The sequence below is a fragment of the Chiloscyllium punctatum genome, chromosome 2, assembly GCF_047496795.1.
Source record: "Chiloscyllium punctatum isolate Juve2018m chromosome 2, sChiPun1.3, whole genome shotgun sequence".
Classification (NCBI taxonomy): domain Eukaryota; kingdom Metazoa; phylum Chordata; class Chondrichthyes; order Orectolobiformes; family Hemiscylliidae; genus Chiloscyllium; species Chiloscyllium punctatum.
In genome coordinates this window covers 127,338,530-127,355,071 of record NC_092740.1, presented here as the reverse complement: position 1 = coordinate 127,355,071, position 16,542 = coordinate 127,338,530, and the positions used below count along the sequence as shown (strand labels likewise).

Below are 16,542 nucleotides of genomic sequence, written 5' to 3'. Positions count from 1 at the left end.
CACTTTCCCTACCACTGCATAAATGTTTCCTTCTTTATTCTATCAAAGCCATTACGTTAATGTGGCACTTAATAAAGTGTCTTCTGAAAACCAATATCCATAACATCAACTGAACCACCTAGATCAACTCTCTCTCTCTGTTATCTTAAACAAAAAAAAACTCCAATCAAATTGCATTTTTGTCAAATCCTCACTGGCTTTCATTTGTTAAGTCATCTTTTCCCAAGGGACCATTAATGCTCAAAGTTTGGGACAAGATTTGTAGCTCGGGTGCTCGTTGTTGTGGTTCTGTTGAAGCCTTCACAGAAGGTTCCCAAGCACTGAGGATGTCACCGAGACAGGGGACGAAACGTTGGCAAGACAAATTCCCAGCTTGGCGAACAGAACCACAACAACCATTAATGCTATCTAGATTTAATTAGGTTAATCTCGACACATTTAAAACATACTAGCCTGAACTGTTAAAATTAGTCCCATTATTTAATGCTGGGATTATTTAAACCGACCTGAGGTTGCTGTGTTTCACCTGCTCCCTCTTTTTGCAAAAGGTGACAATCCTCCACTGCTTTGGTTCATATCCAACCTGAAGGGGAAGATTGTGGTAGGAGGCTCTGCAATTTCCACCTTTACTTTATATCTCAGCGATCTAGGATGCATCCTATTCAATTGAGTAACTTGTTTAGATTTTTCACAATGAAAGGCTGATGATATTAGGACACATCTCAATTACAGGTGGAACTTGAACTCGAGTCTTGACTGTACCCCTGCCTGCCTTGATATTTTCCTTCCTCACTACATCTATTATCCAATGTAATTTCTCTATTGCTTTTCCCTTCACTGTGATATTAGTCAAGGAAAATGCAAACTTATTCCTTAAGTACTGTGTTGCGCCTTCTCTCCTAGTAACTTGTGGAACTATGTCAAGAATCAAACATGCATTTTTTAAAAATCACAGTGTAGTGTCCTCAGTTCCAGCTCCTGACACAAGGACCCATCTGGATGTGAAATATATCACTGGCTCCCAAATAATTTGGCAGCAAAACAACAGCGCCTAGAAAGTGGGCTGGACAGATAGAATCTGATCCCCTTTAACAAGCAAAAATTGGCAGCAGTGTGAAAGCACTGAGAAACGTTTTCTGAGTGTTTAATAAACGAGGCTTTGTCATCTTATGACAGTGAGAGCAGAGAGAAATTGCTTTGGAAATCAGCATTACCAAGAACACTCAAACTTTGACCCCCACCTCCTTACCCTGCTCTCGCGCTTGCTCCCTCCCTTGACAATGACAAAACTGTTCTCGACTTGAAAGGGAATGCACAGTCGCCTTGTATCAACCAACTATAATGGTCAGCTGCAAAAAAACTATGCCTCGTTGCAAATGATCAGTGGACTTCCTAAGGAGAGGGGCTTCTGACGAGGAAACGACAGAAAGGCAGCCGTTGTCAATCTTTGAATGTGCAGTAACCACAGAAGACAGTTAGGTGTTAACTATCCTTCACTCTGCTAACAGTGTTTTATTTTAACAACCGCCAAGCTGCTTCTATTTGGGTAGGTGTATCCCGCCAATCTGGAAATCATTTACTTTTTTTTCCCTTAGCATTCTCTCCGCCCCGTGGGATATCTCTGCTCCTCAATCTGACAGGAACAAAGCAGCTCACTTCTCTCTCTCGTCCCAGCCTATCTTTTTGCTGAACTCCAAGCTGCTGAACTGCTGAATGACACTGAGTTTAAGGAAAGTTTGAATTACAACAGTGGATGACAACTTTGGATCTTAACCATACGCCATGACGCCTCTCATGTTTTTAATTCTACACGGTAAATGTTCACTAAAGTATTTCTATATTAGCATACAGTCCATAAACAGTTTACGTTCTGCACCTGTAAAAAAGTAACAGTTTGGGATCTGCAAGGTAAGAGTCTTTTTTGAAAAAATAAGCAATCATTTTGAATTTGTTACATTTTTAACTTTGTTTATTCTTCTTCCCTTGTATTTTATACATGTATTTATTTACCTCTGTGTGTGTGTGGTCTATGAAAAGTCGTACAGTTTGGCAATGCCGATATTTTTGGAAGTAACGGTTCGTGCGATTTTGAGGATGGCACTTGTGGATACGAGTCAGATCCCAGGAATGATCCATGGATCGTGAATTTACAAGGTAGGCAAACACTGCGCCGATGCTAAAGCGCCAGTCGACTATATTCAAGAGCAAATTCTGCAATAGATGCTCAGTCCTTGAGCAACTGGGAAAGAGGTGCATCAACACAAAAGGAGCGAAACAATTATTGAGTGGGATGTTACACAATCCACTGTTCTCTCTGAACCTCCGTGAACAGCAGCATTTGAAAGGGTTTGAAGTTTTGCAACTCATTAACGTTTCAGGCGCTTGTGCACTTTCCAAAGCGCCCTCTGGCAGATGCATTGCTGTTTTGTGTGTGTGTGTGAGTAGCCGGAATCGGCTGTCTTGGACGCTAAATGTTATGTATCAGTTGAACACTCCAACAGCCACCGCCACAATCTGTGATGGAGCCAGGGACGGGGCAGATTTTTAAAAGTGGATTAGACCTTGCAGGGACAAATTGTTTATCATGCCCGGGTTGTCTCGTGTGTATTTTAAATTTAGATATGAACCTTTAACTTTGAACCTGTTACTGTGGGTTTCTGCATTTGTGGAGCACAGATGGAGTCTGAGATAAAGAAGTGGCTTCTATTGTCAGGCTTATACTCGGGAAGTGCTGGCTGATGCTTAGTATATGCCTTAAAGCTCAGGTTCGAGTTTGAGACACAAGCTCGTTTCCAATCTCAAGATCTTCCAAGAATTATCACAAACAACTTTATTATACATTAGGTGCTACATACTCGACATGTATGCATCCCTATCTGATGTCTGCAATACAGATTTAAGGAGAACTGGATGTATTTCCTCGAAAGAAATAAAAATAAGTCACGTTAACACTCCCTACACAAATGTGGAATGTTGGGTTGGCCCAAATCATAGAATAATGCAGCACAAAGGAAGCCATTCGGCCCATAGAACCTGTACTTACTCCTTGAAAGAGCTATCAATTAGACTCAATCCCTTGCTCGTTCCCCTTATCCCCACTTCATTTATTTTTCAAACATGTATCCAATTCACTTTTGAAAAGTTATCCATTGCATGTCCTTTGGCAGAAAAAAAACTCTTCCTCTTATATTTTGGCCTTTACTAATGACAGTACCTTAAGTCATACTAACCTCCACCACTTCTGGCAGCTCATTCCATACACGTACTACCCTCTGCATGAAAACGTTGCCCCTTCGGTCTCTTTTATATTTTTCCCCTCTCACCCCATACCTATGCCCTCTGGTTCTGGACTCCCTCACCCCAGGGAAAAGACTTTGTCTATTTATCCTATCCATGCCCCTCATGATTTTATAAACCTCTATAAGGTCACCCCTCAGCCTCTGACGCTCCAGATAAAACAGCCCCAGCCTAATCAGCCTCTCCCTGTAGCTCAAATCCTCCAACCCTGGCAACATCCTTGTAAACCTTTTCTGGATCCTTTTAAGTTTCACAACATCTTTCTGATAGGAAGGAGACCAGAATTTCACACAATATTCCAACAGTGGCCTAACTAGTGTCCTGTACAGCCGCAACATGACCTCCTTTGATTAGTGATCCTCTTGGTGCTGTTTCTCTAGTTTATTCAATCAAAACTCAATAACATTGTTTTCATCAATGAAATCTCCACTTAATCCTCTCTGCCACAAGGAACTCAATTACTGTTGAACCCTAAGCATCTCAAATAGAACATAAGAATTCAGTGAGTTAAAACTGCCTGATTACAGGGTAACATTTTGTGAAATATTCCTAGAACATGGAGATAACATTTCTAATAATTCTTTTATTATATTTGGAAGTTCTATGCTTTTGTAAGTTGTCATAAGTGATAAATGAGCACCACATGCTGGAGTGGACAAGGTTTTGAAACACTTGATGGATTGAACCACCTGTCCCTAACTGTAAAGAATGGGATGACTTTCCAATTAGACATTATAAGCAGAGCAGTTTGTTGGCAAAGTAAAATCAAGGTGGAACAGAATAGTGTATACTTAGGGAGAGAAAATCCTGTGTTAGTAAAGTACCTACCATAAATTCAGGATATACCAATGTGCTTTCCAGTCAAAAGTAACGCTTTTTGAAGGATAGTTGCTGTTGTAATGCAAGAAGAATGGATTCTGGCATTCAGAATGGATTCAAATGTCTCTATTGTGTTCATTCTGGCAGCAGCCACTTCAGGCATGACAACCTCTCTCAGTGAACTTTGAGGTGAATTAATTATTTCTCTTTCTGGTGTTAGTTTGGAATAAATAGTGATCTAGCCTGAAGAGTGGCCAGAGTGACATGTATCAGACAGTTGAGCAATTATATAACAAAATAAAACCTCGCATAATTATTGATACTTGATAATTAACCTTATTTATGTAAAATGAACCATTTACCTTTATATAGCACATGCTTCTAGATGCTCCAGGGTGTAAGCCACTCAGTTAAACAGAAGTGAATCTCAACCTGGCAGCTGGGCAATTTAACAATTCTATGAATTCAATCCAATTTAGATTAAATAGTACTGGTAATAAAATGGAACTGTTTCACTGATTTCCATTAGAGAAAGAAACCAACTGTTCTTACTTGGACTCACCTACATGATTCCAGATCCACAGCAATGTGTGTGGCTCGAAACTGCCCTCTGAAATAGCATTGCACACCTTTGGTTGTGTTCAAGGAAGTGGCTCACCACCAACCTCTCAAGGGCAAGTGGAATATGTATCTTGCCAAAGATGTCCACATCCTATGAGTGAATGAAAGTAGAGCAGAGACAAATGTGATAGTATGTATATTTTGGATTTCTAAAACACTACATTGGATAGAAACTCTTTGTAAGTTCTTTCTATTTATTCATTCATGGGATGTGGGTCTTTTTGGCTAGACTAGCACTGGCTAGAGTGGCTAGACCCTCGGTGCTCTTAGGAAGGAAATTCCAGGGTTTCGATTCAGAAACAGTGAGGTAGGGCAATGTATCTCCAGGTCAGGACAATGTGTGATTTGGAGGTAAACTTGCAGATGATCATTTCTTTTCTCATATGCCTGCTGCCCTTGTTTTTCTAGATGATAGAGGCCACAGGTTTGCGAGGTGCTTTGTTGACATGAGGAATTCTAGTACGACAAATGATGTAAGATGTTAGCACTGTAGTTGCAAGTAGCTTAAAATAGTTTCCTCCAAAAAGGCATCTTGAAGTCCTATATCTGATTCTGAATAGAATGTGCCTCAGGACTTCTGCTATGAATGAACACAATAGAGGCATTTGAATCCATTCTGAATGCCAGGGATGAATATATTTTCATTTGAATAGATGTTTTTCAAATCAACCTCTTCAGAGGTGTTTTTGCATACCATTGGAGCAAGTGCAAGTTGAATGCAGGCCTCCTGGTTCATAGGTAGTGACACTACTCTGCACTACATGAGCCCCTAGGCTGATAACAGACAGATGAACAACATTATGATTGACATGCATCTTAATTCCATCCAGCCATCTTAGTTCTGTAATCCTTAATATCCTTATCAAGGTCAAACTCTATTAATCTGTTTTCAATTGAACTACACCCTACAGGGTGGGTGGAAGTTCCAGATTTCCAATATCTTGTGCGAGGAAGTTATTACGGATATCATCTGTAAATGATGTGGCTATGATGCCTTGGTTTGGTCTCTTCTCCCAATATCCTAACAACAACAGGAAATACTTCTTCTCCTATCTAAACAACCACAATTAATCTCTCATACTGACAGGAATACACCCTAGGAAGGACCTTTGTGGTCTGGTGATTCCATTCCTTCCTCGAGTAAGAGGCCTGGGTTCAAATTTCACCTACTCCAGAGGATGAGTCATTATATCTCTGGACACGTTGTTTAGGAAAAATATCTATGCAGCTGTGCTCACATTTTAATCGTTATAGCCCTGACACAGTTCTGGTGAATCTGTGCTTTATTCTCACTATGGCCAATATATCCTCTCCGAGCCATCATGCCAGGACTGAACACAATTCTTGAAATATTCTGATTTGGAGGTGCCGGTGTTGGATTGGGGTGTACAAAGTTAAGAATCACACAACACCAGGTTATAGTCCAACAGGTTTATTTAGAATCACTAGCTTTCGAAACATTGTTTCTTCATCAGGTAGTGATGAAAAAGCAGTGCTTCAAAAGCTAGTGATTCCAAATAAACCTGTTGGACTATAACCTGGTGTTGCGTGATTTTTAACTTTGAAATATTCTGAGCTCTATACGACTGTAACATAATTTTCACAACTCTTGGATTGCAGCCCTTTTGAGATAATGATCATTAATCTTTTTTCATTGTTTTTGTACTTATCCATTAACTTCTGCTGATTTTGGTGTTTGGATTCCCAAATCTCCCTGATCCTTCACAGTGCATAACTTTTCACCATTTATTAATCTCCCTTAGAAATATTTCCTGAGCTAAAATTATTGTAAGTATTTCAAATTTGGCATTTTTTTTGCTTCGATGAGTGTAAGACTTCAGAAACATAACTCTCTTTGCAGTAATAATTAAGTTATGTGCTACCAAGCAAGTGTCAAAGATTCTCATTTCATCTGTTGAAAGTCTGAGGTGAGATTTACCAAGAAACATATTGATACCAATTTGGATTTTGATGACAAGTGTTGGCATGAGATGATGACTTGTATTAGTTGTGAAATGAAACTGCCTAGATTCCTTAACCCCTATGCTTTCATTATGTCCAGAATTGCCTAATCCAATATGCTGCAACCAAACTTCCCATCTTCCATAAAGTAGAATTCATCCCAACCTGCACTACATCCTGATCAACATTGACTGCTGCTCTAGCAATACTTCAAATTTAAACTTCTCACACTTGTTTTTGAATCTGCCAATAGACCCTCCCCACCTTTCACTCCAGTCCGACCCACTCACTCACCCACCCAAATATCTTTGCAATCTTGTACAGCCTTATAACTCTGACAATACTGCATTCTTCCAGTGCTGCCCTCATGCACTTGCCTTGTTTTAATCATTTGCCATTGTTCTCTGGGCTTTAGACTCGAGAATTTTCTCTTACACCTTTGCACATCTCCCTATCCTCCATAATACACTCATTAAATGCTACTTCTTCAATCAGGTTTTTGGATACCTTTCTCAGTATCAAGACTGTGATTTCCTCTGTTAAGAAATTATACATATTTCAGAGCAATCTCAGAGCTACAAGGATAGATTAGATAAGAGTAGGAGCAAATTACTGCAGGCGCTGGAATCTGTACTGAAAGCAACAAATGCTGAAGATCACAACAGATCAGACAGCTTCCATGGAGGTAACACTGTTGAGATAAAATGGGATTAATGTGCTGTTTTCATTCAAAATGACATTCAATTAAAGCACATGCTGAATCACTTTATTGGTTAATGTCTTCTGTCAATTACAAAGAGAGTATACTGCATTTGCCACACAAGCCACAATGAATCACTTTGATGGGAAGCCATTGACTTATTCTCACACATAATCATTCAACCAGAAAAAAAATTGCAACATTCAACTGTAGATGCTGCCAGGATTTTCATCTCCACCATTCCAATAGTTTGAGGCAATATGACTGACGTCTGTCAGGGTTTTGAAAGGACTTATTAGGATTAGATGGAAAGAAACAAAATTCCCTATGGCAAAAGTTTAAAAGTGTACAAAATTTTCATATCAAGGCCAGGTCATTCAGGAAAGCAGTTGGGAAACACTTTGTATAAAGGGTAAGAGATGGAGCTCTCCTATGCAATACACTAAATGCTCAATCAATTAATAATTTTAAATCAGGTGTGATAGATTATTGCAAAACTAGGTTTTGAAAGGATATTTAGCCAAGTCAGGGGATAGTGTATCAACACAGATTACATTAGCCTCTTCCATTGTTGGGCAGTCCCTTGGGATTGATTTGTTTCCATTTTGGTTTGATGGATTACAAAGGGCTGCTAAGTCCAGTCTATGATCTACATACCAACATATCCAGGCCAAATGGGAGAGTTGGATAGATGAGATCTCTGGAGGTTTGGTGTGTAAACCTTGGTATCTCAACTTTCTGTGTATGTACTTCCAATGAATTATTTGCGTGTTTTGTGTCACCTTGAAAAACCCTTTCCATTTTGGTCAGTCATCATCTTCAAGGACGCTATCGAGTGGGTGGTGATTCCAAATGTTACCAATGTACTCCTGGGAGTCTTCAGCCATGGCTGAGTTAATGCAGTTATTTCAGGAGTCTGGTATATGGACATATACTTCCCAGTGAGATAGTTTTGAGTGATAAATGTCTCAATGCTGAGCATAATGACATGGGAGAGGATAATGCTGTTGGACATTTTTCTTGCCACCAGCCTTTCAGTCAGATGTCACTAAATTGAAAAACAGGTTAGCTCAGTTGGCTGGAAGGCTGATTTGTGATGCAGAGTGATTTTCAATTCTTGTTCCGGGGGTTTATGTTCATGGATCTTGAAGGTGGTTATACATTCTTAAGGAATAATTACCAAAGCAGATAGTCTGTCAGGCTTCATAAATTGAGGAGCTGAGTACACAAGTAGGGAAATTATACAGAATCTTTTTAAAGTTCCATTTGTGCCACACCTTAGGAAGGATGTGAGGTTCCTTAATAGGATGCAAGGGAAATTTATCAGAACAGTTTGCTTCCTTTTTCAGGGATTTTAGCTGAAAGGTTAGGTTGGAAAAACTGGCATTGCTCTCCTTGGAGAGAAAGAGGTTCAGGGGAGATTTGCTCCATGTGTATGTATTTATTAAAGGATTAGATCAGATAGACAAAGAAAAGATGTTCCCATTAGCTGATGGCGTAATGGTTAGGGACATGGATCTTAGCCAAATAGCTCCCTTCTGTACTGGAACAACTTCATGTCAGCATCATTATTGTGGCCATATATTTACAAAAGCAGGGTTCTCAAACTTCATTGATTAAGAAGGTAAAGTAAGGAAAATAATTTTTTTTCTGTTGAAATAAAACAGTTCAATATCTAGACGCTTGCACTTATTATTCCAACAAGTTATTCAGTCTGTCTTTGACCTTCACTGACTGGAGGTTGTACTTTGGTCAATTCAACTGTGCTGATGAGGGATTCCCTAACTGTGAAGCCTTCTTTTAATGAGATTGTTTGATCAGTCATTGCTGGAAAGTACCACTCATTTCATTAAGTTGAATTTTCAGTAGAGAAACTGGTCAACCTGACTAAACTAGTGTTTGTGCTTCACAAGCCTACTCCCATCCATCTTCATCTCATCCTTTAGTGTATCCTTCAATACTTTTCTCCATAATGTGCTTATCTAGCTTCTCCTCAAATACAACTATGCTATTCTCCTCAACTCTGAATTGTGACAGCTAGTTCCACGTTCTCACTATTGTTCGGGTCAGGAGGAACTCATTTAATGACTATCCTATCCATTTGCTTTTTTAGTCTGTCATTGGACATGGATTTTATTGCAAAGGCTGGTTTTATTGCCCAAAACTGGCTGCTGTTCAGGAAGTAGTGGTGAGCTTTCTTTGAGAATAAAACTGGATGGCTTGCTTGGCAACCTTTGGAGGGCAGTTAAGAGCCATACAATGGCCTAGCAAACACCTCATGCACAAAAGCAATCAGGATGGACAATAAATGCTAGTTTTATCACTGATGCCAACATCATATGAATCAAAAATGTAAGAACAAGTTGATTTTAGTTGTTGGCAATTGAATGTGATTTTTTTTTAAATTCAAGCGTGGTCATTGCCCATCCCCAGTTGCTCTTGAGAAGGTGGTGGTGAGTTCCGCTTTTGAACCGCTGTCATTCATGTACTGTAGGTTGATTCACCGGGGAGGGAATTTCAGGATTTTGACCCACTAACAGGGAATGAACGGTGGTATATTTCCAAGTCAGGATGGCTTGGAGGGGAACTCTCAGGTGACGGTGTTCCTATGAATCTGCTGCCTTTATCGTACTAGATAGAAGTGATGATGGTTTGGAAGGTGCTGTTTAAGGACCTTTGTTGAATTTCTAGTATCATGTAGATAGTGCACACTGCTGCTACTGAATGTCGGTGGTGGATGGAGTGGATGCTTGTGGATGTGGTGGGGGTGTGGGGGGGGGTGGTGTGTGAAATATGGAAATCCCTTGTCACTCTCAGTGCTTTCTTCAACTGTTGTTCAACATGGATGAGTACTAATTCATTAACCGAGGGAGGACGGTACGTGGTGATCAGCAGGAAGCTTCCTTGCCCTTGCTTAACCTGGAGCCATAAGACTTCATCGGGTCTGGAGTGAATGTTGAGGACTCCCAGGGCAACTTCCTTCCGATGGTATCCCACTGTGCTACCACCTCTGCTGGATCTGTCCTGCCAATGGGACAGGACATATCCAGGGAGGTGATGGTAGTGTCTGGGACATTGTCTCAAAGGTATGATTTCGGGGCAGGATTTGAACTTGGGTTCCCCAGAAACTAGCTGAGTTTCTGCAGTAATAGTCTAGTGATAATACCCACCCCCCATTAATCCAGATAGAGATATAAAAATGTAAAGGTAAGAATGATTCCGACCTGCAATGCACTTAACTGAAACCACAAGCTCAATTTATCTGAAAGAGCATATTGTTTTAATTGTAAGCTTAGAAATGCACTTGTTTCAGTTAATAATTAAATATGAGTGGAATGGGAGGGAATTCTGAGCCTAGAGGGGAGCCATGGTGGGGTAGTGGTGACTGTTATTCAGAGAATAACAGCTGCTCCATAATATTGGCAATGGTTGTTGTCTCGTTTAACATTGTCCAGAATCCACAAGCGTTTTGCTTCCAGTCTCTGCTGAGCAACAGCAAGCCAAAGTTGTCACACAACTGATCTCGTTCCAAGAGTGTAGGAGTAACAGAGTAAATACATTGAGAAAATAGACGACCAGGCAGACAGACTGAGCTAGTGTGCTGGATAGAAACGTACCAACCTGACTTTTAACTTGTGATCCACAGGAATGGGCCAGGTTTGGGTTGGTCGCTTGTTTTGTACCTTCAGCCTGTATGTCTGTTCTGTAGAATTCAGAACTGGTAACGCTCTACATTTTACCGGTAACACTTCACAGCACCTAGGACAATGCAGAATTCTTGATCAGCACCTCGTGCCTAACCTTAACTGTTCCTTAAGCACTGACTCAGTGGCAGCAGTGTGTGCCAACTACAAGATGCCCGGCAACAACTCATCAAGGTTGCTCTTACAGCACATTCCAAAGCCATGACTTCGACATTCTAGAAGGACAAGAAGAGCAGATACATGTTATACATGAGATGATAGATGTCTTTGAACAGAGTCCAAGTCCACACTTTTAGTGAAACCGTTATTTCAGTTAAATATGCTTCATAAAACTTAAACACTGTTTAACTGATAACTAACTCCTCATATTTATACAAACAATTCACACACATTAACCTTTAACTATATCCATCACCTGTTCCCTCATTCTCAGGCATCCTTTCAGACCATATTAGATGATCACATATTCCCTTTGAATATTTTTAAATAAACTAATATATGTTATAATAAGCAATCAAAACAAAACATTGAATTCTTCTTTCCCCTTGCATATCAAAGTTCTAACAGTCCTTTTTCATAACAATGATTTCTTAAAGCTTGCTCCTTTCCAGGTTAAACAATCAAATAACTGACTGCTGCATACAATAGGACAGGATATCCTTATTGTCACATGTACATAGGAGTACAGTGAACTATTACCATATCACCCAATATGGTGCCCACCTTGGGTACAAAGTACCGAGGTACAGATCTTAGATATAACGTAGAAAAATAAAGGGAAAATTAAAGGAAAAAAGTTACATTATTTACAGTTTCATGATATATGTTAGAAAAAATTTAAAATGAAGTTAGAAAGGTAAACACTACAGTCTTCCTACAAAGGGCCTGCAAGTAGATCAGCGCAGGGGGCTTTCCCACATAGTCGAAATGGGCTTGCAAACCACAGACCACCCTCATGGTCCCCAGTCCAACAATGGTACCGTCTCACTCCGGCTTACAACCCACTGACTATCCCCACTCCACCCTCCAGCTCACTGACTGTCCCTGCTTCACCCTTCAGCTCACTGACTGTCCCTATGCCACCATCCAGCTCACTGACTGTCCCAACTCCACCCTCCAGCTCACTGACTGTCCCTACTCCACCCTCCAAATCACTGACTGTCCACACGCCACCCTCCAGCCCACTGACTCTCCCCACTCCACCCTCCAGCTTACTGACTGTCCTTACTCCACCCCCTAGCCCACTGACAGTCCCCACTCCACCATCAGTTCACTGACTCTCCTTACTCCACCATCCAGCCCACTGACTGTCCCTACGCCACCATCCAGCCCACTGACTGTCCCTACGCCACCCTCCAGCTCACTGACCGTCCCTACGCCACCCTCCAGCTCACTGACTGTCCCAACTCCACCCTCCAGCTCACTGACTGTCCCTGCTTCACCCTTCAGCTCACTGACTGTCCCTATGCCACCCTCCAGCCCACTGACTGTCCCTACTCCACCCTCCAGCCCACTGACTGTCCCTACTCCACCCTCCAGCCCACTGACTGTCTCTACTCCACCCTCCAGCTCACTGACTGTCCCCATTCCACCCTCCAGCTCACTGACTGTCCCTATTCCACCCTCCAGCTCACTGACTATCCCCACAACACACTCCAGCTCACTGACTGTCCCTATTCCACCCTTCAGCCCACTGACTATCCCCACAACACACTCCAGCTCACTGACTGTCCCTGATCCACCCTCCAACTCACTGACTGTCACTACTCCACCCTCCAGCTCACTGACTGTCCCTACTCCACCCTCCAAATCACTGACTCTCCCCACTCCACCCTCCAGCCCACTGACTGTCCTTACTCCACCCCCTAGCCCACTGACAGTCCCCACTCCACCATCAGTTCACTGACTCTCCTTACTCCACCATCCAGCCCACTGACTGTCCCCACTCCACCCTCCAGCCCACTGACTGTCCCCACTCCACCCTCCAGCCCACTGACTGTCCCCACTCCACCCTCCAGCCCACTGACTGTCCCCACTCCACCCTCCAGCTCACTGACTGTCCCTACTCCACCCTCCAGCTCACTAACTATCCCCACAACACACTCCAGCTCAATGACTGTCCCGACTCTACCCTCCAGCTCACTCACTGTCCCTACTCCACCCTCCAGCCCCCAACTGTCCCCACTCCACCCTCCAGCTCACTGACTGTCCCTACTCCACCCTCCAACTCGCTGAATTTCCCCACGCCACCCTCCAGCCCACTGACTGTCCCTACTCCACCCTCCAACTCGCTGAATTTCCCCACGCCACCCTCCAGCTCACTGACTGTCCCTACTCCACCCTCCAGCTCACTAAATATCCCCACAACACACTCCAGCTCAATGACTGTCCCTACTCCACCCTCCAGCCCACTGACTGTCCCTACTCCACCCTCCAGCCCACTGACTGTCCCTACTCCACCCTCCAGCCCACTGACTGTCTCTACTCCACCCTCCAGCTCACTGACTGTCCCCATTCCACCCTCCAGCTCACTGACTGTCCCTATTCCACCCTCCAGCTCACTGACTATCCCCACAACACACTCCAGCTCACTGACTGTCCCTATTCCACCCTTCAGCTCACTGACTGTCCCTATTCCACCCTCCAGCTCACTGACTATCCCCACAACACACTCCAGCTCACTGACTGTCCCCACTCCACCCTCCAAATCACTGACTGTCCCTACGCCACCATCCAGCTCACTGACTGTCCCCACTCCACGCTCCAGCTCACTGACTGTCCACACTCCACCCTCTGGCTCACTGACTGGCCCGCCCTCCACCCTCCAGCTCACTGACTGTCCCCACTCCACCCTCCAACGCACTGACTCTCTCTACTGCACCCTCCGGCTCACCTCTGTCCCCAGTCCACCCTCCAGCCCACTGACTGTCTCCACTTCACCCTCCAGCTCACTGACTGTCCCTACTCCACCCTCCAGCTCACTGACTGTCCCTACTCCACCCTCCAACACACTGACTGTCCCCACTTCACCCTCCAGCCCACTGACAGTCCCAACCCCACCCTCCAGCTCACTGACTGTCCCTACTCCACCCTCCAGCGCCCGACTGTCCCCACTCCACCCTCCAGCTAACTGACTGTCCCTACTCCACCCCCAGTCCACTGACTGTCCCTACTCCACCCTCCAGCCCACTGACAGTCCCCACTCCACCCTCCAGCTAACTGACTGTCCCTACTCCACCCCCAGTCCACTGACTGTCCCTACTCCACCCCCAGTCCACTGACTGTCCCTACTCCACCCTCCAGCCCACTGACTGTCCCTACTCCACCCTCCAGCCCACTGACTGTCCCCACTCCACCCTCCAGCCCACTGACTGTCCCTACTCCACCCTCCATCCCACTGACTGTCCCCACTCCACCCTCCAGCCCACTGACTGTCCCCACTCCACCCTCCAGCTAACTGACTGTCCCTACTCCACCCTCCAACTCGCTGAATTTCCTCACGCCACCCTCCAGCTCACTGACTGTCCCCACTCCACCCGCCAGTCCACTTACTGTCCACACTCCACCCTCCAGCCCACTGACTGTCCCTACTCCACCCTCCATCCCACTGACTGTCCCCACTCCACCCTCCAGCCCCCGACTGTCCCCACTCCACCCTCCAGCTCACTGACTGTCCCTACTCCACCCTCCAGCTCACTAACTATCCCCACAACACACTCCAGCTCAATGACTGTCCCTACTCTACCCTCCAGCTCACTCACTGTCCCTACTCCACCCTCCAGCCCCCAACTGTCCCCACTCCACCCTCCAGCTCACTGACTGTCCCTACTCCACCCTCCAACTCGCTGAATTTCCCCACGCCACCCTCCAGCCCACTGACTGTCCCTACTCCACCCTTCAGCTCACTGACTGTCCCTACTCCACCCTCCAGCTCACTAACTATCCCCACAACACACTCCAGCTCAATGACTGTCCCTACTCCACCCTCCAGCCCACTGACTGTCCCTACTTCACCCTCCAGCCCACTGACTATCCCTACTCCACCCTCCAGCCCACTGACTGTCCCTACTCCACCCTCCAGCCCACTGACTGTCCCTACTCCACCCTCCAGCCCACTGACTGTCTCTACTCCACCCTCCAGCTCACTGACTGTCCCCATTCCACCCTCCAGCTCACTGACTGTCCCTATTCCACCCTCCAGCTCACTGACTATCCCCACAACACACTCCAGCTCACTGACTGTCCCTATTCCACCCTTCAGCCCACTGACTATCCCCACAACACACTCCAGCTCACTGACTGTCCCTGATCCACCCTCCAACTCACTGACTGTCACTACGCCATCCTCCAGCTCACTGACTGTCCCCACTCCACCTTCCAGCCCACTGACTGTCCCAACTCCACCCTCCAGCTCACTGACTGTCCCTGCTCCACCCTACAACTCTCTGACTTTCCCCACGCCACGCTCCATCTCACTGACAGTCCCAACGCCACCCTCCAGCTCACCGACTGACCCTACTCCAACCTTCAGCCCACTGACTGTCCCTACTCAACCCTCCAGCTCACTGACTGTCCCTAATACTCCCTCCAGCTCACTGACTGTCCCCACTCCACCCTCCAGCTCACTGACTGTCCCTATTCCACCCTTCAGCCCACTGACTATCCCCACAACACACTCCAGCTCACTGACTGTCCCCGCTCCACCCTTCAACTCACCGACTGTCCCTACTCCACCCTCCAGCTCACTGACTGTCCACACTCCACACTCCAGCCCACTGACTGTCCCTACTCCACCCTCCAGCTCACTGACTGTCCCTACTCCACCCTCCAGCCCACTGACTGTCCCTACTCCACCCTCTGGCTCACTGACTGGCCCGCCCTCCACTCTCCAGCTCACTGACTGTCCCTACTCCACCCTCCAGCTCACTGACTGTCCCTACTCCACCCTCCAACACACTGACTGTCCCCACTTCACCCTCCAGCCCACTGACAGTCCCAACCCCACCCTCCAGCTCACTGACTGTCCCAACCCCACCCTCCAGCTCACTGACTGTCCCTTCTCCACCCTCCAGCTCACTGACTGTCCCCGCTCCACCCTCCAGCTCACTGACAGTTCCTCCTCTGCCCTCCAGCTCACTGACTGTCTCTGCTCCACCCTCCAAATCACTGACTGTCCCTACTCCACCCACCCACTCACTGACTCTTCCTACTCCACCCTCCAGTCCACTGACTGTCCACACTCCACCCTCCAGCCCCCGACTGTCCCCACTCCACCCTCCAGCTCACTGACTGTCCCTACTCTGCCCTCCAGTCCACTGACTGTCCCTACTCCACCCTCCAACCCACTGACTGCCCCTACTCCACACTCCAGCCCACTGACTGTCCCTACTCCACCCTCCATCCCACTGACTGTCCCCACTCCACCCTCCAGCCCACTGA

At 45.4% G+C, this 16,542-nt stretch overlaps 1 protein-coding gene across 4 annotated transcripts in view; it reads left to right on the top strand.

The window, feature by feature from the left end:
• Window positions 1-1,178: 1,178 nt before the first annotated feature.
• mamdc2a (MAM domain containing 2a) overlaps window positions 1,179-16,542 on the top strand; it is a 145,278-nt gene continuing 129,914 nt past the window's right edge. Inside the window, exons 1-3 of one of the 4 annotated variants that reach the window (XM_072588309.1) lie at window positions 1,179-1,474; window positions 1,596-1,813; window positions 2,038-2,154. In XM_072588309.1, the coding sequence (XP_072444410.1) occupies window positions 1,783-1,813; window positions 2,038-2,154 (148 nt within the window). In that variant the 5' untranslated portion in view covers window positions 1,179-1,474; window positions 1,596-1,782. Of the gene's footprint in view, window positions 1,814-2,037; window positions 2,155-16,542 lie in introns of all 4 variants that reach the window. The other 3 variants (XM_072588317.1, XM_072588303.1, XM_072588324.1) reach the window with 3 other exon arrangements.